The 23,599-nt window shown below is 45.6% G+C and overlaps 1 protein-coding gene across 2 annotated transcripts; it reads left to right on the forward strand.

Annotated features, from left to right (window-relative positions):
* Positions 1-71: 71 nt before the first annotated feature.
* Positions 72-17,635, forward strand: SNX5 (sorting nexin 5). Of its 2 annotated transcripts, none has more exons than XM_055725712.1 (13): positions 72-227; positions 9,037-9,141; positions 9,633-9,743; positions 10,318-10,439; positions 10,802-10,925; positions 11,591-11,686; positions 12,557-12,662; positions 12,742-12,817; positions 13,678-13,717; positions 13,809-13,895; positions 14,989-15,148; positions 15,902-15,987; positions 17,069-17,635. In XM_055725712.1, the coding sequence occupies exons 1-13, from the start codon at positions 195-197 to the stop codon at positions 17,114-17,116; spliced, it is 1,194 nt and encodes a 397-aa protein (XP_055581687.1). In that variant the 5' UTR covers positions 72-194; the 3' UTR covers positions 17,117-17,635. The 2 variants fall into 2 exon arrangements, with proteins under 2 accessions (XP_055581687.1, XP_014139371.1); XM_014283896.3 differs by lacking the exon at positions 72-227 and adding an exon at positions 1,018-1,150.
* Positions 17,636-23,599: the final 5,964 nt, after the last annotated feature.

The following is a 23,599-nucleotide window of genomic DNA, read 5'->3' on the forward strand; positions in this document are numbered from 1 at the left end:
CAAGATGGCCGCCACCCGCCGGGCGGTGAGCGTCGCGGCTTCCGTCGAGAGCCGGGCCGGCGCGGGGGCTGCCGGGACTGTGGGGGTGTGTCGCTGGGGGCGTGTGGCGGCCGCGGCTCCGCCCTGGGCTATATGAGGCGGCGGCGCCCGCCGTGGCGCGGAGGGTGGTGAGCGGTGGTTGTGCTCGGTGAGACATGGCTTTGCTCCGGGAGGACGCGCTGAGCAAGGTGAGGGCGGCGGCCCGAGTCGGGCTGAGGCGAGCGGCGGTGCTACGGCCGGGCTGGCCCCGCGGGCTGCGAGGGGGCTCCCCGCCCGCTCCGCCCCCGGCCGCACCGGGGCGGTGACGGGGTTTTGTTCGATTTAGGGTTTGGTTTTTAAATATTAGTTTTCTTAGCCCCCGTGCTGCTTGCTTCCTGCGGCCGAGGGCTTCTGAGGGCACCTGGTCGACGGGTAGCCGCCCAGGGGGAGCGTGAAGTGCTGTCCCTGAAGATGCCGAGAGAAGGCTAAAGAAAGGAGGGAACGGGGGTAAACCCCCCAAACCACGGAACAGCTAAAGCCAGGGTGGGAAGGGGGAGCAGGGAAGGGCTGTGTAGCTGCCGTGAGGCAGCGCAGGTGGGGAGCGGGGCCCGGAGGCAGGGGCTGCTCCGCGGGGTGCCGGCGGTGCCCGAGGCCTTCCGACCCGCTCTTCCCCAGCGGGCCAGCTGCCTGCTGTGCCTGGGACCAGCCTCCTGGGTGTGTGGCCTGTGTTCGTTAGGCTGTCAGCTCTCACTTCAGCTGGGATGCCTTTTTCCCTTTGCTGTCACATCAGTAGCTGCCTTGGTTTTCCTTTCTCTGGTAGCGTTGAAGATTTGAGTGCCGGGGAGGCTTACGCCTTGTCTTTGAGGGGGGGTATGAGATGTTACCCGAAGTTAAGACTTTCAAGGTCTCAGAGGAAATGCAAGCTAAATGCTAAACTGGGAACTGGCTGTGTTTGTTTGAATTAATGTATTTGTATGCAGACAGAGTGTGGAATTATTTCTCATGTTGGACAAGCTGCCTGGCTTAAAATACCTGGTTTAATAACTACTCCATGCACCTTGAATAGAAGGCAAGATAGCCCTGTAACAATCTGTGAGCTGTCCACTTGACTTTCATCCTGTTGCACCTGAAGGTAGTTTTGTATTGTGACTAAACTTAACTCGCTTGCAGGATTATGACTTGTGTTTAAGTTGCTAAGGGTGCTTAAGTCTCTTCAGTCTGTGTTTTTTCCAGCTTTTTGAAAGGTGTACGTTAACTGATGTGAGGGCTAGAAACACACCTGCCTTTAACTCTTTTCATTTGCTTCTCTTGCATATGAATAGTTTAAAAAAACCTGATCCAGTAGAACATGCAAAAGCTTGTTGAACAACTGTTTTCTAGTTACTTGCTTTGAGCTGTGAATTACCCAGTGCTTCAACTTATTTCTGCTGCATGTGAAACTATTAGTATTAAAGTTTCTGCCATTTGAGAATACTGAGTGCCAGTGTATAGGCTTGCAGGACCTGCAGGTGATGGGTGGAGGGGAAGGTAAAATATCAACTGCCTTGCAGCAACTGGTAGTGCTCCGAGTGTTTATGTGCCCTTTCTAACTTAGCAGACAGGAATATTGGGGGGGGAAGGGAAAATGTTCCCACAGTGAGGGCTGGAGTAGCTTTAAACTCTAATGCTCAATGGCCAAAGATTAACTAGCTTGTGTTTGGTAGCAGGGCTGTCTTGAGATTCCACCAGCAGCAGGGAGGAGAGAAATACTCCTATCTTGTCCCTGTTTAGGCAAAGAAACAGCAACATGGAACTTGTGCACAGCTAGTAGATAAAGCCTATGCCTATAAAAGAAGCTTCGTTAGGTATTAACCTTGAATAGGGATTGTTGGTAAGTATAAACTGAAAACTGACCCTGAGGTGATGAAGCAGGAGAGGATCAGGATATGTAGGAAGAGGAAGGGAGGGTAGGATAAGCGTGATTGGAAGTGCAGTGGGAAAGATGGTGTAATCTGTCATGGGGAGGAAAAAGCACTTGAGAAAGTGAAGAGAGTATGGGGACTGCCAAACTAAGGTTGTGCACATACCCTGGTATTTCTTAATGTCAGTGGCTTGATGGTATTTTAAAGGCTCCAGTCTGCAGTTAAACTGTTCTAGGTCAAAATACTGAGAGTGCATGTAGTAGCCCCTCTTTCTGAGAACAGTCAGCAGAAGAAAAAATGGTGTGTCATAGCCTGGGACTTGTTGTTACAACTCCTGAACAGTGGCTCTTGGTGCTGGGCAACTTCTGCTACATGTTCTAGTAGGCCGTCACTTTCCAGATCTTGCTTATCCTTTGCAAGAAAACTGCTTCTGCTTGTTGCGGGAGGAGATGAACCGCTAGCAAGGTGAAAGCGACTGGATGATGTACTGTCAAGGACATAGTCTCCATGAAGCTGGTGCAGCAGTTTGGGCTAACGACACAATTTCATGTCCATGGGAGGTGAAGAGGGCATGGTGAGTCTGCATTGCTGAGACTCCCTACCACCAGCTCTGGCCTCACTGCAGGAGGTCAGCAAAACATTCTGTAGATGCTGACTGTGGCTTAGGTGTTTGCTTCTGTTGCACAACTTCCATTTTACCTGGGCGTACTTTGTGGTGCAGATGGCATATGGGCTAAAAGTGCTTAGCTATAGGCTGTGCTCTGCAGGCAGACCGCTGCAGCAGGGTAGATAGAGCCTGCACTGCCAAAGCAGTTGCTTGACCCCTAGAGCTGAGGAAGCAGTGGGTTGGATGGAGGTGTCCTGTGTGCTGTTAGGTGGAACAAGGTGAGCTAGAGAAGCTTTTGCTCAGAATGTGGGATCCTTGAGCATTGATGGTGTCCTTCCCACGGCTCCTTACCTCTGTAAGGAGGTGTGTGACCACTTGATTTCTGCAGAGTGATGCAGATGATCTTTCTGACAGGAGAGCTAAGTGAACAGCCAGCTTATTGCACACCCAGTGGCAACAGGTGCTCTGGCTATAGAGGCTGCTTTCTGCTTACTTGCCAAGCACTGTGCTTGGTGCAGAAAGCCATTTCAGTGTGACTAAATTGAGCTGTTATTCCCTCTTTATCTTTGTTTTAAGCAAAATAATTAAACCATTGCATCACTAATTTTACAGTCAGAAGCTGTAAATTTGGGAAAGCATTTTCTATAGCATAAATAGCAACATGAGGGCAGCACGCAAGAAGGCTGGTTCAATTTTCCTCGTTATATGTAACTGGGATTACTTCAGGATTGTTTCAGCTGAATGTCAGAGAGCTAATATCAAGTCTGTCACGAAGGCTGCAAAATCAAAGCTTTGCATCTTTTGTATTGGTTCTTTACTGCTGCATGCATGTAGTATACTTTCAGATGTATTTTTAGTATCTTGATTAAAGGGAAACTTAAGCTACTTGTGATGAATATGACTGAAGTGTTGTTCCAGCAACTAATGCCAGATAGTCTGAAGACTGTTGGTTAACTCCTGGGTGTTGAAACCAGGCCCTCTGGAACTCAGGACTTGGTATAAACTGCCAGAAAGCACCATGATCTTTTAGTGTTCTCTGGAGAACACTTAAACAGCTCTAAGAAAGACTGCTCTGTAAAAAATGTGATGGATTTTGGATAGTGGCAGATGGAATTACTACTGGAGTCTTGTTTGTGGCTGTTGCTTGAATGACAGCAAGGAGTTGATCATAAGAGTTGTGGTGTAGGTTGGTTTTTTTTATAAGCTAGCTGACAGTAAGCAGAAAGCTCGGTGACACGTAAATCCTTGTGGAAAGGCTTTGTTCCCTCTGGGAGCCCAGCTATGTGGAAGACTCCTGGATTAATCTGATTTTGAGAACAAATATGGATTCTTATTTCCCTAGCAATCAGATGTTGTATACTGTTGCTTGCACTGGCAGATTCTTTTGTTAGAATGCAGAAGTAACATCGAGTCATCTAGAACTGATGCTCAAACTGCAAAGGGTGTAATTTTAAAAGCAGGAGTTCAGGCCGTTCAACAGAACTAGGCAGCTTCAGTGGCTGAGACTATTTCGTTCCACTGAATGCCTGCAAGTGTGAAGATGTATTTGCACTGGGTGAGGCCTGATCAAAACTTATGTCTGGGTAGCTGATGGTCATCACCAGATTGTACTAAAATGATCCAACATTTTTTGTTACTTTTTTAACATGTCCAAGCAATAGAAGAAAGTGCTGTCAAATGCTACCTGGATTGGTCACAGTAATGCACTCTGCTATCTCTTGGGCTACCAGATCAGATGATTATCACAGTGTCCTAATTAGTACCATAATACCTGTTTTTAGTCTTCTGGTCCTGAAGCCTAGAAATGTTAATCGATATGATGACTGATTGTTGTTCTGGAGGGCTCTGCTTCATGTCTTCTAATTTCCAGGTCAGACAGTTGTGGTGGGCAGTATCTTTACTCAAGAAAGAGAAGTTTTTCTTGAATCCTCAAGAAGCCCTGGGGATCTCAGTACAAGTCACTGAAGAGGCATCAGCCTAGAAGTGGGGGGGCATCAGAGCAGCTGTAACAATTGCTGTAGTCATGGCAAACCAGAAGCCTCTAAGTTGTTTCTGAGAAAGGGAAGTGAGAGATCAAAGTGGAGGCACTGTGCTGGGTTTGGGTGAGTGTTTCAGTTTGCAGCCCAACCCAGCTGTTTCCCCCCGTGCTGCTTCAAGAGTCATCATCCTCTATAGCTCTTCGTGGCATGTGCTGCAAGTAAGGAAGAAATGATCTCTTGCAAGTTGCTGATCTTGAATTATCCCCTTGAGGGTGTGGGGTGACAAACTGGTTTCTAGTAACTGGGATTGAGAAACCTCAGTTCTTTTTCCCACTGCCTGGAGTGCAGGGAAAAAGCAATGATGTCCAAGCAGAGAAATGCCTCCAGATATGATGGAGCTGCCAGATATGGCAGGCCAGAGAGCTAAAATGGAGTGGTTTCCTGGGAAGGCCTTAGGTGGGGTGCCTGCTGTGATACAGGAAGAAGCCTGGGGGCTGGAGATGAAAGTTTAATTCCTTTGCTCTGCACAAGCCTTCATGTGACCACAAGCAAGTTGGTCTTCATTCCTCCTTGTAGGATGGGTGCAGGATGAGTGGTAGAATGAAATGCCTTGAGCAGTGAGCTGCTAATGCTGCAGGAGCAGGTGCTTGTGTAGGTGAAAGGTTGGTGTAAAACATCTACTTTAGGTGCTCACTGAGGTAGTGCTTTGTAGAGCTGTGGTAACAAGAGGGGGGCTTCTTTCCTCCAGTTCAGTGGAGAAATGCTGCTCCAGCACTTTCTGTAGGGAAACAAGGCACTTTGTCCTCCTGAAGTCAGACTGTGAATACTCTCTTTGTAGTCTGACCCTTGCTGCTATGATTGTGTAATCCTAAAGGTCTCTGGCCTAGAGTTAGAAGCCCACAGTGACCTTCACAGGACTAGAGTAGACCAGGTTTTATGATCCTCTATTTCATGTGGCTCCAGGTCCCTCACTGAAGAGCAGACTCCTGAAGGGTAGGAGTGATAATCCTGTCCTGTCTTCAAACAGTGAGAGGCTTGATGTTTGAGCCTGCAGTGGCCTTAATGTATGTGGCCCAGCCTATACTTATACAGCAGATGTTTAAGGCAGGAGATGTAAAAGAGGTTTTTTTAGCAAGTGGCTTCATGTAGTCCTGAGGGGCAGAATCCCACCGCTACATGTAGGGGAGTTCTTGACTCTTGCCCTGTGTCTGGGCTGGTATCCCACTTTGGGCCATATGTATAGTACATACTGCTCTGGAGCGCATAGCTGAGCACTGCTGCTTGTTGACTCCCAGTTCCTTCTTTTTAAGGAAGGCCCAGCCGGGGCAGCAAGCTTTCCTGCAGTAGCATTTCTGGGGTTTGTTGAAGCTGTAGGTTTTATGTTCTTGCTGCTTTGCCTCTGCAGGTCATGGTGCTAGTGCAGCCGAGAAGCGCCTGTGACACTTGAATTGCTTTAATCTGACAAAGCAATACCATTTTGTGTCTATATCTGCTTGTCTCTTTTGCAGGCAACTGCTAGGCATGAGGGAGTGTGCAGGCGGCATCTGATCATGGGTTACTTTCTCTGCAAGACTTAATAAGAAAGTTCACAAATTCAGGACTGGCTGATTTGTGTAATCCTTTCCTTAGTTTAGCTGGGAGGAAGCAGTTTCCTTTGGCTTATCATACTTTCCAGACTCAGCAGTTCATATTGTTAGCACTGCTGATCCTGTTTGGACAGTAAAGATAAGTAAGCAGGATGCAAAACACTGGGGTCTGCATCTCACTGCTTTGGCTGCTAGTGTTATCTGGCTGGGAAACACTGACCAACTTGCCTCATTCAGCTGGCAACACACGACAAGCTGTGCTCCAAGTGGAACTAGTATCTGAATGGTGGCCTGTGCTTCCTCTAGTGCTTGAATGGGGCAGCTCCTGCCTAAACCAGTGTCGGTGACCTTGGAACCATGTACCTTTGTGCTGTATGGTCTGTGTCTTCCTAGCAAGTACCAGAGTCACGGGCCTGTAGGGGAATAATCTGTCCCATGGGGTGACTGGAGAGAAATGACTGTACTGTTGGAGTCCCTGTAGTGTTTGGAGCCCCACCATGTCCACTTGGATGTGAGCAGTGCTGGGACTGCTAGGAGCTGTGTTCCAGGGCATAGCTCTAACCTGAACACTCTTGCTTGTTGCAAAGGCAATACCCAGGATGGGATAAAAGCTTCCTGTCCCACAGAACTCAGAATGGTAAGCTCAGTGTGCTGCGTACAAGGCCCTTCCATAGTCATAAGGCTTAAAAAGATGTCTCTTACCTAGCTCCTTCTAACTCTAGCTAACAGCTGGTATGCAGCGGATGGAAGTCTTTTTAGTGTGGCTGGAAGGATGAGGGTACTCCTCATTTATGTATGCGAGCCTAATCATAGATGACAGTAGACATCAGTGGTAGTGGGAGTGTAGGCAGGGGCAGGCTGGGTAGAGGCAAATACATGCTAGCCTGACAGCTGTGTCCTCTGCAGGTAGCCAGAGAGACTTGTCATCTACCAGATCTGGGCTGCAGTACACAGATGGCCAGACTAGGGGGAGGGAGCTTTCAAATCTTTTGGAAGCAAAGCTTCATCTTATAAAGGGCAACCTCTGAACAGTTCTTATGCAGCTTTACAGGAACTTAAGGCAGTGTTCAAGCTGTCTGTGATGTGACAGGATTGCTCGGATGCTGTCTGGCACAGTTTGCTTAGAGGCTTTGATGCTGAAACCCGTGCTTAGCAGGTAGTAGGGGCAAGCTCCTGGCTGGTGGGGTCTGTGTACTAGTGTGCTGCAGGGTGGTGAAACACCATCAGTCATGGCCTGGTTCTCTAGCTTGTTTCCTGAGAAGGTATTTGGAATTACTTCTGAAGAATAACCTTAGGATTCAGCCTGGCTCTGGTCACTCTTCGGCAAACTTCCTGTGTTGTGGCCTTGATCTCTGGCAGTTTCTCACTTAACAAACCATTTTTATTTTGAGCTTATGCTGCAGCACTGAAGGGAGGGCTTCTCAGAACACAGGCTTCATGGCACAGGAACCACCATGATGTGATAGGCTCAGGTTTCTGCACGCTTCTGAAGTACAGATGACTGACTGAAGCTGCTGATCACCAGCATCTAACAGCTTGTAAAAGTCTATTCAGGGTATCTAAATACATCCAGTACATACCTCAAGCACATCCATGTATGTGTGAACCTTAGTAATCTATGCTGGGTATGCCTAAACTTTTTTGTTTACTTCTGAGGTCATGTAGAGAATTGAAGCCATTTGTCCTCAATGGTTGGGTACAAGCAGTAAACTATGACTTGGTAAAGGAAATTCAGGTTGTCAACTGGAGGGAGACATGAGCTGGTGGCTATGCTGAGTGTTACCACCCATGAGGGCAACCTGGCCGCTTCCTAGAACAGGGTGGCAGGCTGAGCACCAAGGCCTTGCTGGCTCAGAGTCAGAAAGTTCTGTCCTTGCAAGGAATTCCAGTAGGACTATGACTTGAGGGTGTTAGTGGTGTGTAACCTAGAGCATCTTCAACTGAGAATGCTATTCCACCGCTCTAGAAAAGTTTGAGTATGGTTGAAATTATGTTCTGGGGGTGGGCTGTTGGAATGAAGAAATGAGTCCCCAAAGGAAGATGCTGGCTCTAAGGCCTACCTGAAGCACTGGGAAGGCAAGTCTGGTCTTTATTGAACCTGGTAGGCTCGGAGGTCTCCTGTAAAGGGTGCCTCACACAGTGTGCTCAGAAACCTGAATAGCTGCTCTGAGTAGAAACAAATAGCACTAAAATGTTGGCAGGCACAAAGCTCTGTCTAGAAAGGGTAGGACAGACAAAACCTGACTTTAGGAGCGGAAGAGACTTGCAGTTACAAGCAGTAAATAGCTTTCTGTAAAACAAAACTCGGATATCTTTGAGGCTAGTTTTTGTACCAGCTTATTGGGGCTTTCTTTAACAGCAAATGTGCATTTTAGAAGCAATGAATAATATGATACCAGGTATTCTGAAAATAGGATTAAACAGATGCAGTGATGGTGCCACAGTGTTCTTGGGTTTTGTCCTGTTTCTGGCAAACAGTTGGCTTTTAGACTCTGTGGGAGCCTAAGGAGGCTTCATGCCCCACTTTTCCCCAGGATCAGAGAGAATGTAGCCTCTGCAGCTGTCAGAACAGCTACTGGAACATGTGCAGTAGTTCTGGGAGATTGGAGTGTACTGTTGACCAATCCAAGCCTTGTGAGGAAGCATCAGGCTCTTGTCTATGGCTTGCTGTTTGTGAGAAATAGAAGCACTTAATTCTTCTCACCTTGCATTAAAGCAGCTCTTAGGTTGGAGGGTGAGGAAACGGATCATAAGGCTAGGCCCTTAGGAGCTGTTCTGCCACCTTATTTTGGCAGCACAGGATAATGAAGAGAGAACTTGTCGGGTTGTTGCTGTCTTCTAAATGGTGTAATAGGCTTTGGCTTGGTGTGCTCCAAGTAAACAAGCTGGAGAAATACTGGAAGGAGGATGATTGACCAAGGCTTATACTGTGAATTCTGTTGCAGCTGAGGTCTGTATCTGTAGACCTGAACGTTGATCCTTCTCTCCAAATTGATATACCTGATGCCCTAAGTGAAAAGGACAGAGTCAAGTTCACTGTGCATACAAAGGTAAGATCATGGTATAGAAAGAGGTCTTCATAAATGTTATGACTGTAATATGTGTATTTACAATTATCTCTAAAGATGAACTTGGCAATGACGGAAATTTTCCACTTGAATGTGGCCTGCGGGTGTATATTTATGCAGAAACTTCAGATTTCTGAAGATGTGAACGCTCTAAATAGAGGCAAGGTAGCTGATACACTAGATTGTCTTTGCAAAGGAATCCTAGCTTGACACCAGAAGGCTGGGGAGTAGGAGTGGGGAAACCAGCTACTGTGAAACTTCACAAAATAAACTGCATAAATGCTGTTCCACAACAGTGCCTTTTCTTTAAATAGTCTCCTTGCTGGTATGGCTTGCGGAATGAGTGCCAGCTCAGCTAAAAGAGAGTAGGCAAGGCTCTTACTAGGCAAAATAGCTTCCTTTGGAAATGGACAGAACTGTTTCTAAAAGCACTAATTTACAAAACAGTAGGCCTTCTATATCTTCTCTTCCAGACTACACTGCCAGCTTTTCAAAGCTCTGAGTTTTCAGTTACAAGGCAGCATGAAGACTTTGTGTGGCTGCATGATACGCTCACCGAAACTGAAGAGTATGCAGGACTTATTGTAAGTACTTCCTAAAAAATGTAATTCTGAAACACTACAGTAATTTAAAGCGCATACTAGTTAGAGCTGAAGTCTGCTTTACCAATGTTACTAGAGTTTTGTGACTTGAGTATTCCCCTATGGTTCCTTTTGCCTTAATTCCCAAACACCTTGAGTGGTATGTTAACTTTCCATGTAGCTTGGAGCAGCAAAAAAAGCTTGATGCTCTGAGAGTCTCTGACTCTACAGTGGTATTCATATCTGCCTGAAGATGACACAAGGAAATGCTGTAAAATACAGTCTGTCCTTCCCATCATGATTCTTTAGGAAGCCCCGTGGGCCACAGAAGATGGCTGGCTTTGGGGTGGATTATAGAGGCTGTTCCTTTTGATGGCTTTCCCTCCTGGGGCAGGGGTAGCACAGAGCTGGGAGGGGCAAGCAGGGACCTAGACATCAGCATGCCTCGAATTCCTGAGTGCAGAGCCTTGGTGGCTTGCCATGACCCAGGCAAAAGGGCCTCCTTCCAGAGAAGGCTAGAAGTAATTTTGGAAAACTTTATTTGCTAGCATCTATCACTAACCAATTCCTTGGCTAGATACCTCCAGCACCTTCAAAGCCTGACTTTGATGGTCCCAGAGAGAAGATGCAGAAACTAGGGGAAGGAGAAGTGTCTATGACAAAAGAAGAGTTTGCCAAAATGAAGCAAGAGCTAGAAGCGTAAGTAGAATGAGTCTACTGGCAAAAGCTGCACTTAGAGAAACCTCCTGGGAGAGCAATTTATTTGGTGATAACTGATCTTGGGTGTGACTGTTTTGAAGGTGTCTGCCGCTGCATAATTTTTAAAATCCTGGAGCTGGGGAGCTGCCACTGCATAATTTTTAAAATCCTGGAGCTGGGGAGCTGCCAAAAGCTTTCAAACTGGAAAACCTACTAGCTAAAGAGATTGAAAATAGCTTTTCTATCACTAGCTAGCTATTTCAGAAGCTGGTGAATATTTTCACTGGATCAACTTAAAGCAATTCTTTGTGTATTGAAGAAGGCAGTACAAGTGAGGATCTTGGTCTGTTCTTTCCTTTCAGTGAATACCTCGCTGTCTTCAAGAAGACTGTATCATCACATGAAATCTTCCTTCAGCGGATTTCTTCTCATCCTGTGCTGAACAAAGATCGCAATTTTCATGTTTTCCTGGAGTATGACCAGGATGTAAGGCGTGCTTTTTTTTCCTCTCCTTTAAGTGAGGCAAGATGTTAGGAGTGCTGTCACTTTTTTCTGGGCACAGTCAGAATGCTGTGTAAATCTGTGCATCATCAGCAAGAAAATACTGCCAGTACTTCTGTGAGATGATTGAAGGATGAAAGCCTGACCTTTAGACCTTTTCCTGCTACAAATATCAGTATTTCTTAATCCTAGTCAAGTTGGTTAGGAAGCCAACTTTATATGCCTTTATCTAAGGAGCCAGTGTATTCAGGTGTACCTGTGCTGTGTGCTGCGTCATCCTAAAACAGAAGAATGGAGGTGTATTGAAGCTAGTACTGCATCTGTTGTGTTATACCTAATTATGAGTGATAGATGCTGATCCAAGATGTGTGAGGAGAAACTGAGCTGTTTCTGGGAATGGGAAAAATCTGTGGTGCAGAACAGTTGAACTATTCTATTCTGTACTATTACTATCATGTAACAAATGGCTTGACTATTAGTCAAGCCATTTGTTACGTGATCCATCTTTATACAGGTATTATCAAGAGCTTGGAAATCAGCCTGCTCTGTCATAAGTGAAATATAAATGATGTTGCTACACTGCAAGTGTCAAAGTAGTCCCTTTTCCCCCTTGGTGTAATGTTAAAGCTGTCTTGGCCTCTCTGTTGCAGCTGAGTGTTCGGAGGAAAAATACGAAAGAGGTGTTTGGTGGCTTTTTAAAAAGTGTGGTAAAGAGTGCTGATGAAGTCCTCTTCTCTGGAGTCAAGGTGAGGTAGTTGATTTACCTCTTACCCTAATTTTGATGCTTCTTGTTTCCTGCTCTGGGGAAGTTAGGTATGTCTGCTTCAAGCTTCAAGCGTGTGGGGCTCAGTTACTAACCCTTGTTAATGATGTCCCAGCTTGGGTGGAGTAGTCTATATTAATGTTGACTCCTGTAGAAATAAGACATTGGAGCTATAGGCTGTTAAAGATTTAAGTGTATATTGAAAGTTTCTGGTGGATGCAGAAGAGTTGCCTTAACACCCAGTACTGGTGGGGAGGAAAGGATTACACAGCAAATGTGCTTGTGGGTTTCGTCTACTCTGGAGCTCTGAACAGACATGATTTATGTGTTTCTGCTTGCACTAGATGAGATCAAATACCAAAGGCTCCTGTAAATGGTCCAGCTTGAGCTTTTTCTATCATGTTGCCATGGTAGCTCTTTCAAATAGATTTGCTGTCCTAAACACAATGTCATGAAACGTTACAGTACATGTGACATTTGCGGATGTGAAGCAAGCTTGTAAACTGCTTACTGCTTAGCCACTGTGTTGGAGCAGGCCTGGGAAATAAAATTTCAGCAGCTGATAGTCCTAAGGGCTGTCTGGTGCCAATTTAGTGGCTGCTTCAGACAACCAGCTACATTGAACAGCTGGATGTCAAGTCCATCTTCACTTCATTGTGAAAAAAGCACTTGCCAGACAGCTTGGTTTGTTGAACTCTTGACTCGGGATCTTGTCTTGAACTCTGTTCTTTAATGGAGATCAATAGACATAATGCTCAGGTGGCTATGGTTATGTCTTTGGCCCTTCCCAAAATAGCGAAGAGGTTGTATTCTGTATAATGTAACTGACTTAACAGGTCCTACTCTCTTTCAGGAAGTAGAAGACTTTTTTGAGCAAGAGAAGACTTTTCTTATAAACTACTACAACAGAATAAAGGATGCATGTGCAAAAGCAGATAAGATGACAAGATCTCATAAAAGTAAATATTTTCAAAGACCTTTCTAATGATCTCGTAGTCTTGCTGATTTAAGCCTGAAAATTTTGTCTTGTTCTTGTAGATGTTGCAGATGACTATATTTATACTTCAGCTTGCTTGAACAGCCTGGCATTAGAAGAACCTACAGTTATCAAAAAGTAAGCAATTCTAACCGTTCATAAACATATCCTGAGTCTGGGAATATTAAGTTCCTTCTGTAAAATCCAAGGGGTTGAGTCATAGCCAGTTTGAGTTTCTTGAGTTGCAAGAAAATGGCACTGAAACTTCCCTTCCTTTGGTGCTTGTGATGCATCAGACCTAAAACTATCAATTGCATCCAGCTTTTAACTGGCTGATCTTTTTTGCCCGTTGTGCCCTAGAGCTGAACTGTGCTGGTCATCAAAGCTCCTTCTAAGCAGAAGTTTCCTTGAATTTTTCTTCAGGTCACAAACTCCCAGAGAATATGGGAGAAAGGGTTTATGCATCTGTGTTAAACTGTGCTTGTATTCAACAGCACATTAGAATACAGGCCTAGTGTATGTTCTGGACCTTGGAAATTCCAGAATGGTGTGGGTTTTTTAAGCCGTGGAAAACTAGTCACCTTTTCTGAGGTGAATTCTTCCACCTCTCTGAACTTTGTTATCAATTCACCAAGACTTTGTTAAAACAGAGTATTTAGCTGCATGAGCAAGGCTGTTCATCCCTCTGGAGGGTATTGTAGGGGAAATTCTCCACAAGATCCTTACGCTCTAGAGATCAGTGTAGTTACTTTAAATGGTGTCTAGCTGCTCAACTGTACTAGTCTGTTAGGCTGGGATCCAGCATCTCTTGTACTGAACCTTTTGTTTAGGTCTTCGCTTAAACCAGAGTTCTTGTCAAGCCCTTGTCTGGATCTGTATGTGGGAGTGAACTCCGGCCTCAAGCTATTTGGTTTTCTGCCAATTGATGCCAGCATTTATCAGGCTAAGAACTATCTAAAACTTATTTATGCTTGCTTTTTTTTTTCCCCCCCTGCTAGGTACTTGTTGAAAGTTGCTGAGCTGTTTGAGAAACTCAGGGTAAGAGAAGCTCTGGGGAGTGGGGAAAGAATCCGTGTATCTGGATGTTGCTGTTTCCTGTTACATACCAACTATCTGATCTCTTCTGCAGAAGGTAGAGAGTAGAGTTTCGTCTGACGAAGACTTAAAGCTCTCAGAACTATTGAGATACTACATGCTCAATATAGAAGCTGCTAAGGTGAGAATGGTTTTCTTTCTTGAAGTTTAGATCTTTATGGCTCACTGATGGTATTCTTTGTGCTTTAAGATAAGAAAGTGGACCCTTGTTTTGCCTAAGATGTGTCACTCCTATATTCTGCTGTGGCTTAGAAACTGTATGTTGGCTAGCTGTGTCCCAGCCCACTTACAGAAGGCCTGCTTAAGATGGCCAACCAGTTTTTGTACGGGTAGAGAGGAAGAACTCTTTACATTTCAGTAAGTTAGAGCAAACTGAATCTGAGTCTGCAGCAGTGTGCTAACCCTTCCCCTGCCTGAGTACTCATGACTTCTCAGTAAACCCAGTGATAACTAAAAATCCTGAAGTAAATCCCCACTGATTAAGTACTTAATCATGAATGTACAGTAACCTGGGAAGGCTGCTGGAGTCTGGACTTCCAAGAGCGGTTTGATAGATTGATGTGACTGACAAAGCCTTGCCAGCAACTCTTTTCTAATCAATACTTGGCAAGGGGGTGACTATGCTGAGAAATGGTTTCTAGGTATAAAACTGATGAGCCTCTTCATATGGTATCGTACCTCTAATGTCACGTACCCTGGAACATTCACTACAGGCTCTGTGCAATCTACTGCTATTCAGATATCGGGACTATACTGCTGTTAAATTGGAAGAGAACTGGTGCTGAGACCTATACTGCTGCTTGTGTCTAGGTTTGTGTAGTGCTTCAGTCAAACTGTCAGATCACCAACAAATGAAATGATAGTGTATTCCTTCCTAGAAGCAGACTGAGGGAATTCAGAAAGTGCTGTTCCTCCTTAATGGAGAGGCCTGCCTTACAGAAGGATAAAGCTACTTTTAGGGAAGAAGTGATGCCTACAGTAGCCCTCAGACTTCCTTGACTAAGGCATGAGTGGCTCTCCTGAAAACTTGATGCTGCACTGGTGAAACGCTCCTGTTGCTGTGCTAAGAGCATAGCAGATTATAATAGCTTGTTGGAAGGATCAGAATCTGGTGCTGAAAGAATTGAAACCTGCTGCTGCTAAGGTAGCTGTAACCTCAGTTCGGGAAGTGGTCCTCTTAAAAGTTTTGATGCACTATTCCTGTCTGTTTTCAGGATCTTCTGTACAGACGTACAAGGGCTCTTGTTGACTATGAAAACTCAAACAAAGCTCTAGATAAAGCCAGACTGAAGAGCAAGGATGTGAGGCTGGCTGAGGCACATCAACAGGATTGTTGTCAGAAGTTTGAAAAGATTTCTGAATCTGCAAAACAAGGTAAACAAAGCTTTGCTGTATTTGTGCTGAAGGGAGATCTTAATACAGTCCAAGCTTCCATCTGACCTTCAGCTACTGAAAGCTTCTGAACACTCCTGAAGCAAGTAGTCTGGACATACCAAGGGCAGTACAGATGCCTGTAAAATTAATGCAGCTAAATATTTTTAAGAATGATTGTCTAAAGCCAGAGCAGTGTCAGTACAAGACAAATCTTAATTAAAAGCCCTTGGTACTTGCTTTCCAGACTAAACTTTTGTTCTGAGCCTCCACCAGAAGGTAACTACTCAGGCTTCTGATTATCTCAATTAGAACTGTGCAAACAGGCTTTTACTCTGTCCCAGTACAGCTGAGTGCCTCATTCAGAGTTTCAAACACTGGTTCTTAGTAGATGCCTTTGGACAGTACAGAACAGAGGAAACATACTTTCATGGTACACATTTTTGGTGTTCTTGGTTTTTTAAATGTTCTGTGATCTCAGAGCTTGTGTGGCTTGCTTCTGTTTTATTCCAGTTGTCTTCCTATAAAACCTTTCTGTCTTAGACAAGCTGTCTGTTTCCTCACAGAGATGTCAGTGCTGTGTGATGAATGCATTTCTGGCTAGGAACAGCAAGGTGTAACTTTTGAACCTTTTTCTAGTCGAATACTGCAACTGGAGCTGTACAACAGAACTCATGAAACATAAGGGGCGTTACTGAAACTTCAGTCACACTTTGTATGTCTGTCTTATCTTTGTTTGTTCATTCTTCCCTACAGAGCTGATGAGCTTCAAACAGAAGAGAATAGCAGCATTCCGCAAAAACCTAATTGAAATGGCAGAACTGGAAATAAAACATGCAAAGGTGTGTTTTTTGGAATTTAACAGGCTTAGCTTGAGAGAAGTGAGTAAGGTGTAACTTGGAGGGTTTGCTGGGTTCCCTTTAAAACTAGAAAGTGCAAAATAGAATGGCTGGGCTCTTCAGCTGAGATCTGAAGAGGGGAAGGAAAGGAAGTAAAAAACTGTAGATGTAGTTCATACAAAGAACAAATGCTGACAGTCTTAACAGACTTCATGCACAGAGCAGGTCTCAACCTGTTGCTCTTAGTACACCAGCCTATTGCACTGCAAGTAAGAAGTTTTGCAGGTAGTACACAGCAGGTCACCTAACTTCCCATCAGCAGCCTCATCTGTGGGGTGTGATCTCTTCTGCATCTAGACACAGCTGCTGATTCAAGTGTTCTTGAGTGCTGTGAGAGCACATCCTGCAGCTTGTGATCTAGCTGTCAACCCTTCCCCCTTGGCTGGTCAGTGAAGGGGGACACTGGCTTTGTAGCAGCCTCTGCCACGCTTTACGGAGCAGGCTTGAAGTAGGCTGCAGAGACCACCCCATGTACTGCCAGCTTAATCCAGGAAAGTGTACACAGGTTACAGGGTCTGTTAGTTTAGTGCCAAGGAGAACAAAGCAGAAAGACTTGAGAGGTAACTGTGCATCCTCAGCTTTTTTTGAAGAAGGAAAGTGTAATTTCCCACTCCCTGAGAGCTCTGGACTTCATCGCAGGTAGCTACTTTGGTACTGAGCTTGAATGTGACATATGAAAGGCCTGACAATACTGCTCAGTTTGGCTCACTTAAAAAAAAAAAAAACCAACAACACAAAAACAAACAACCCCAAAAAACCAAAACTTACTACTGTCTCTTTCCTCTGTCCTTCCCACAAAATGAGTCCTGACTGCAAGCCTGCAGGAAGAGGTAGATTGGACTGTATGATCTAGTTTTGATGCTTTACGGCTTGAATGCTTGTCTTTGCAATATAAGCTCTTTAGCAATGTCTTGGGCTACAGAATCCTGGGATGGAGCTACTATTTTGGAAGCTACTTTGTTGTGGAAGGCAGGATTTAAATTATCAGTCATACTTAGCTGAATCTAATTCTCTTCCTTTTCAGAACAATGTCTCTCTCCTGCAAAGCTGTATTGACTTGTTCAAGAACTAAGACGCCTTATTCTGAAAATGTGAAAAAAGCATCAATTGCACTCAATGGCCAGGGGCAACTTATTGGTTTGACTTCATTAGCTTAAAATAAATATTGTCACTGAGATTCTGTTTGACTAATACTTAAATATGTTGATAGCGATACATTGACTTTCTTGGTATAAATGAGAGCTGAATTGTGTATGTATTGTCTGGATGTAGCTAACATCCTGTTGGCTAACTCAAAATGAGTCAAATGTAAGAAATCAATTAGCTGCTGACTGACTTCATCTAGCAGAAAATGTTTTTCAAGAAGAACTTTTTTCAGGATCATAAAGTAATCTGTCTCTTCATAGCCCTAATATATTTAAAACTTGCAAGTGGGAGTGACTTCTATAAGTGTAGTGACTTTATAAAGTAAATATCTTAACATTCCACTTCCCAGTCAGATTTCTACCAAAATATATTTTGAATTTCTATAACTACATGCAGTATTTGTACACTTGGGCAATACATTAAATAAAGATGTCTGATACAACAACTGTTGTATGGGAAGACTTTGTGTGGGATGTAAAATGACAAACAGGCTTCAGGCACAGAACTATCACAAGTTACTCATCACCTGGAACTCTTTATTCAGAGCACTAGAGATAAATATTTGACTCTAAGATTGTTCTTGAAATGGGTGTTGACATGAAAAATGGGGACTTCGGGTCATGTTGCTGTTTGAGTAGCTCTCAAACTTCTACTTCTTATATGCTACACACAAAGGAAACCAAGCCTTTCAAAAGCATTGTTATGTATAGATCGCTTGGACTCCTTCAGACTATTTACAATGTGTCATATTTTGTCAATCTTTATATACCTCCTGCTAGCAACAGAAGGCTGTTTAAACCTTCAGGGATTCTGGAAGCACAGCCCTAGCCAGTCTTCTGTAAGAAGACTTTAAACTCGGCGTACACTGCCATAGCTGAGGCAACTCAGCATATAAACCCTAGGGTCATCATTCTACAGGCTGGCTATCGTTTGGTGTATGTGGGTATAGGTCAGTGAGCCATACCCTTCTAAAGGCAGCTTTCTGAGTGAGTACTGAGCCTTGCACATGATTAGAAGTTTAGTCACAAGAAATTAAGCAAAGTAGGCTATGTGGCTATGGTCTGAGCAGACTGCCTGAAGCATCTTTAATCAGAAGCTCTAAGAATGGGCAGCTCAGTGGCAGTATCTAAGGATTGTTTGGTAGTTTACTCTTTGGTGACCTGTTGCTTTTTCTTTTTGGTACCTCATGAAAACAGAGCAGTTCTTACCTGCAGGAGTTTAGCTCAAAAATGTCTGAATTCTCTCTCCTTTTACCTTTGACAGGAACAGTTTCAAGTTGTGGTTGATTAACGTTTCTGGAGTTCACGCTTGGCTTCTACCCAGATAGCTCCGTTCCAGCAGCAGCCACATAAGTATACTTCTTGTGGATGTGTGGCCCCTGTGTAGGAGAGAGCTGGTAGGTAGCATCTGTCACCTAGGACAGATGTCATATAAACTCCTAGCCCCTTGTCCTGGGGCAGCGAGTGGTCTGAAGCTGGACAATTCTTGCTGGCAAAGCTTTGGCTTTTCCTAAAAGTGCACAGTGCCTCCTGCCCTCACTTCTGGCTACTTCATCCTGGGCTCTGCTGGTGTGCCAGCTGTGCTGGGATGAGCTTCTAGTGTGCCGTGGCTCTCAGAGGCCACAGTTGCTTCATGGCCTTTTGTACCTGTGGCATAGGAGAAGTAGCATGTTGTTTATGCTGTTTTACAGCAAAATATTGTTATATGCCGAGTCTTTCTAAACCTAGCTCCAGTAGCTGAGTAGTCTTTGTGAATCAAAGACAGTAGCAAGGAACTTGCAGACTATATGCTGAACTGCCTTTGGGCTGAGCCTGGGGAGGTTGAGCTCTGACTGTGTTTACCCTAAACTACTTTAACTCTGTTCAAAGGCTTTTCTTCTCTTCCTCAGAGAAAGGCTGCAGCTAGTATAAACATGACAAATGACACTGTCCCTACTCCAGGAGCAGCCTAGACTATTGTGCACATCATGCACTGCCAGTAACATTGAAGCCAAGCAAGATACCTTTTTTGTTTTTTAATACTCTTATAGAGCTTTTTCATGAGATGTTTGCACTCTAAATTCTTGACATAGCTTGATTTTTACTAAAGTGTTAATCTGATCAGGTTAAAAGGGTATAAAAGACTTTGAATGGGTGTAATTATGGCTTTATACTGATGCTCTAGTTAGTTATGGTTAATTTACAAAACCTGTAAGAAACAGTAGCTGTAAGATTTCTGCCAATAGCGCTGTTGCTCCGGAGGAAGCTGTTTTGTGTCATCTATGCCAGTAGGGTGCATTGCAGTCAGCTGCAATGTCTGAAATGTGTTGACTTGCAAAACGCTGGTGACAGCACAGCTCGCGTTGCTGGCGGCCGGTGGGTGGCAGGCTGGGACAGCTGCTGGTAACTAATTGCATGACGTTTACCCTCAGACTGAGTTGTAATGAGGTACTGGGAAAGGCAGCTGTGCACCCCACGTTCTTACCTGGCAGCTGGAAATAACTTGATATGTAAGAGAAATTAGCTACATATGTGGGCATCCTACTCGTAAGGAAGGGCAGAAATCTTTTAACTAATGTAATATGACTTCCCTTGTAGCAGAGCCTTGAATAAAGCCTTAGCAAAAAAAAAAGATCAGCACAAGCTAGTTAGTGTGATAAGGCAGGTTATCAATATGAAAAAAAAAATTTGAAATATTGCTGAGACTTAATTTAAAAGGCTGGCTGGGGGTATGAGAGCAGAGTTTCATAGATATCCCAAACAAGAATTGACTAGTGTTTGTTTACTGATCACATCTGTAAAGCAGTTTATCTTTACAGGCTTGTTGCTCTGGTTTATGGGTTGCAAACTGGCTTTTGAGAACAGGTACAAACCTCATTTCTGTGATGGTAACTGATGTGAAGAGCCACACACGACAGATGTCAGTTCTTCTCTGTCTGTTTGAATGAGGTCAGAGGGAAAAACTGTTTGGTTAAGTTTACTAAGGTTTGTTAGACATTCAGCTGTAGTGTTGCTGATGGGGGCAGATGTTGCTACTACCCAAAGGTAAGCATGCTACTGGTGTGCAGCACAAATGCTTAGGTTAGTTCTGTGAAATCCCTTCAGCCGTGTTCCCTCTAAGAGTTTAAATAGCAGGTCTCTGCTAATCCAGCCTGCCTTGCCTGAAATGGGTTAGTGGTTCTCCCCATGGCGGCTCAGCAGGTACAAAGCTCCAGTCTGGAGTCAAGAGCATACTCTTAACAGAGCTGGTAGCAGAGGTGCATCCCGTTGTGCCTTGGTGCTGTGCTTGTGGGCTGTGTTATGGGTGATTGTTTCTGCTGGCGTGCAGCTCTGGGCTGCGTTGGGTGTTATAAGATACAGTGCTCCCTTTCTCCATGTAGGAGGTTTGCAATTTAGCTTTTTCTCATCCATCTTGGGGAGGAACATGGTTTTTTTTTTTGTTCTCCCAACAGAAGCATGGATACTGAGGAATCCAACTGTGTGCTCAGCATTGGAGAGCAAGGAGGTGACTTGTGTCCCTGGACAGCAGTAGCGTATTTGTGCTTATGGAGAAGCAGTGATGACTGTTGTGATGGTGCAGTCAAGGTGGGCAAGAACCAAGTCCTTGGGTGGTTCAGGGATCAGGCTGGCTGCCTCCAGGGGAGCAGAGCTAGCAATTAAGATGGACACAGAGCAGTGGATCTGGATCGCAGTGCAAACCCGGCAGAGACTAGCAGGAGGATAGCTGGATGCAGAAGTCTTGGTATAGTGCTCACAGTGGGTCAGGCACACTGAAATGGGAGTTTCATTAGAGCGGGTGAAACAAGTGGCAAGTGTGCTTAGGGAGCTGGCAGTATCTGGATATTGGAAAACTGCAGATGGGAACCAACCTGGTCTTGTGAGAGCTCATAAATGTGTTCTGTTGCACAAGATAGTGATTCCAGATGGTGCAATAAAGCAGGGTTTTCTAGCTGTAGAAAGGGAATGATTAAGGGTCAAATGTACCTCAAGAAAGAGCTGGTTTGCCCTGGTTTATGCAACTACTTGTGGTTCTAGGAAGACACATCACTGATACTAAAGCTGGTAAAGCAAGCGGGGAACTGTTCCTGTGTCCTTGGGATACAGAAAGCCTGGAAGAGCTGTGAGCATGGACACTTCATGCTAGTTGTTGCTTCCCGCAGTGGTTCTGCAGCTGTGACTGGCTTTACAAGCTGCAGAAACTGCTAAACACCCTGGCCTGACTAGGGGCAGAAATTCAGCTGTGGCCTGACTTGCCTTGGGATGATTACTGATGTTTTAAGTAGAGATTCATCATGGCTTGTTTGTTTTTGTTTTGTTTTTTTTTAAACATGCTCCCAATTTGTTTAGCTCCTTTCCATTCCATCCTGTTCCTTCTTGACTGCAGGCTCTGCAGGGGAGCTGTGATCCAAGGCTCTGACCTCTAGCAGTTTTGTAGCCTTGTGCTGTGCTTCTGATAGCAGCAAATGTGAGTTTCCCAAAACATGGAGCTGGAAAGGTTTTCTTGGCAGGTCTTAAATTCTGACACTTGCAGTCTCTCTCAAAAGACTGGGAAGACCTGCTTGTTTAGGTTGTGAAGCAGAGCTCTGCAGAGTTCCCATTCTCCGATGTAGCTTTCAGTACTTCCGGCTATCCCGGTACTTGCTGCTGTGTCTGAGAGCGTGGTTATGAGTTATTTCAACTTGTGCTCTAACACCTGTGTTGTTGCTTGGTGGTAGTGGAATGTCTGAAGTGGAGTTGAAATCTGTCCATTTGGAACGGACTGCTCACCAGTCAATGAATGCAGATACTGGCGATCCATCTTAATCCTTCAGATGGCTGCCTGGCTCCAGCTTTGGACCTGCAGCTCACTGTTTTCTGAAGATGGTGGTTCAGCTGCTATCAAAAGTGCTGTCCAGTGGCTGAACCCTGGTGTGGCTCAGCCTTGCTTTTTGTTTACCTTTTCTATTACAAAGCCACTGAGAAGGTCCAGCTGAGATCAGAGTCCAGCTCAGCTGGGTTTTTGTACTTGCGTGCTAAAAATAATCCCTGCTAGCACTGCTTTGTAACTTGAACAGACAAGCGAGACCGGTGCCTGTTTTACAGGGGAGGGAATTCAGGTAGAGTGTGGAGAAGGTGACTTGCCTGTTGTTCCACAGGGAGTTTTTTGTCAGAGTCAGAAACTTTACTTTGATCCCCAGGGCCAGTGCTGGGTCCCGTCCTGCTCCACTCACCCACCGGTGACCGGGAGGAGGGGGCTGGGTGTGCCCTCAGCAGCTTTGCTGATGGTGCGGAGCTGGGACCGGTGGCTGGTACCCCCGGGGCTGCGCTGCCCTGCAGCGAGACCTGGGCAGGGGCAGCGCTGGGCGCAGAGGGACCCCATGAAGGGCCATAAGGGCAAGTGCAGGGTCCTGCCCCGGGGGAGGGACACCCCCCCGCACCAGCACAGGCTGGGGCTGACCTGCTGGGGGGCGGCTCTGCGGGGAAGGGCCTGGGAGCTCTGGTGGGCAGCCAGTTGCCCATGGGCCAGCGGCGTGCCCTGGTGGCCAAGGGGCCAGCGGTACCCTGGGGTGCGCTGGGAGGAGGGTGGGGGTTATCTCCCCCTCTGCTCTGCCCTGGGGAGGCCGCATCTGCACATGAGGCTCAGGCTGCAGCACGGGAACCTCCGCCTGAAGACGGGGAAGAACTTCTCTGCCGTGAGGGTGTCGGAGCCGTGGGACAGGCTGCCCCGCGGGGCTGTGGGGTCTCCTTCTCTGGAGCCATCCCAACCCGCCTGGAGGCGGCTCTGTGCAGCCCGCTCTGGGAGAGCTGCTGCAGCAGGGCTGGGCTGGGGGCTCCGGGGGACACTGCCCACCCCCACCCTGCTGTGAAATTCCACGCCAGGGCTTCTGCTGTCTCGATCCACTGCTGTTGTAAGCAGTCACATGAGTGCTTGTGATTTCTAGTTTGGCTATTCCTTGGCTGTGGTTTACTGCTCTTCTGTGGAGACACGGTAACTGCTAGTGTGACTGTTCTGCCTCTGCTCTGGTGCAGTGAAACGTGTCAGTTCAAATGACTTTGAGTGCTCTTTTCTGTGGGTCTGTTTTACTTGGCAGCAAAATTGCAAGGTCACTTTCTGCAGGAGAGGGTGGTGGAGGTCTAGGCAGGTGGAAGCGTGTTGTGTGTCAGCACTCAGAGGTAGAGCACGGTGGCCAGGTTGTGTGCGCTTACTGCTTGTGGTACCTCAACTTTTTCAAGTGAGGCTGTAGAAATCTCCCTATCAGTTGAGGGATTCTCATTCCCTGTTTCTTGTATTTGATGTTTTGCTGTTGCTTAAACAGTTTTCCAAGCCTGTTCTGTGCGGGGAAAATGCCCCTGAGAGCCTGATTCACTCATATGAAATAAGGGTAAAAAAAGCTTTAAAGTTCCTGTTTGCTGTTTAATGCTAGCCTCCTACCTGCTTTGAAAACAACGTA

The sequence above is a fragment of the Falco cherrug genome, chromosome 13 (genome assembly GCF_023634085.1).
Source record: "Falco cherrug isolate bFalChe1 chromosome 13, bFalChe1.pri, whole genome shotgun sequence".
Taxonomy (NCBI): Eukaryota; Metazoa; Chordata; class Aves; order Falconiformes; family Falconidae; genus Falco; species Falco cherrug.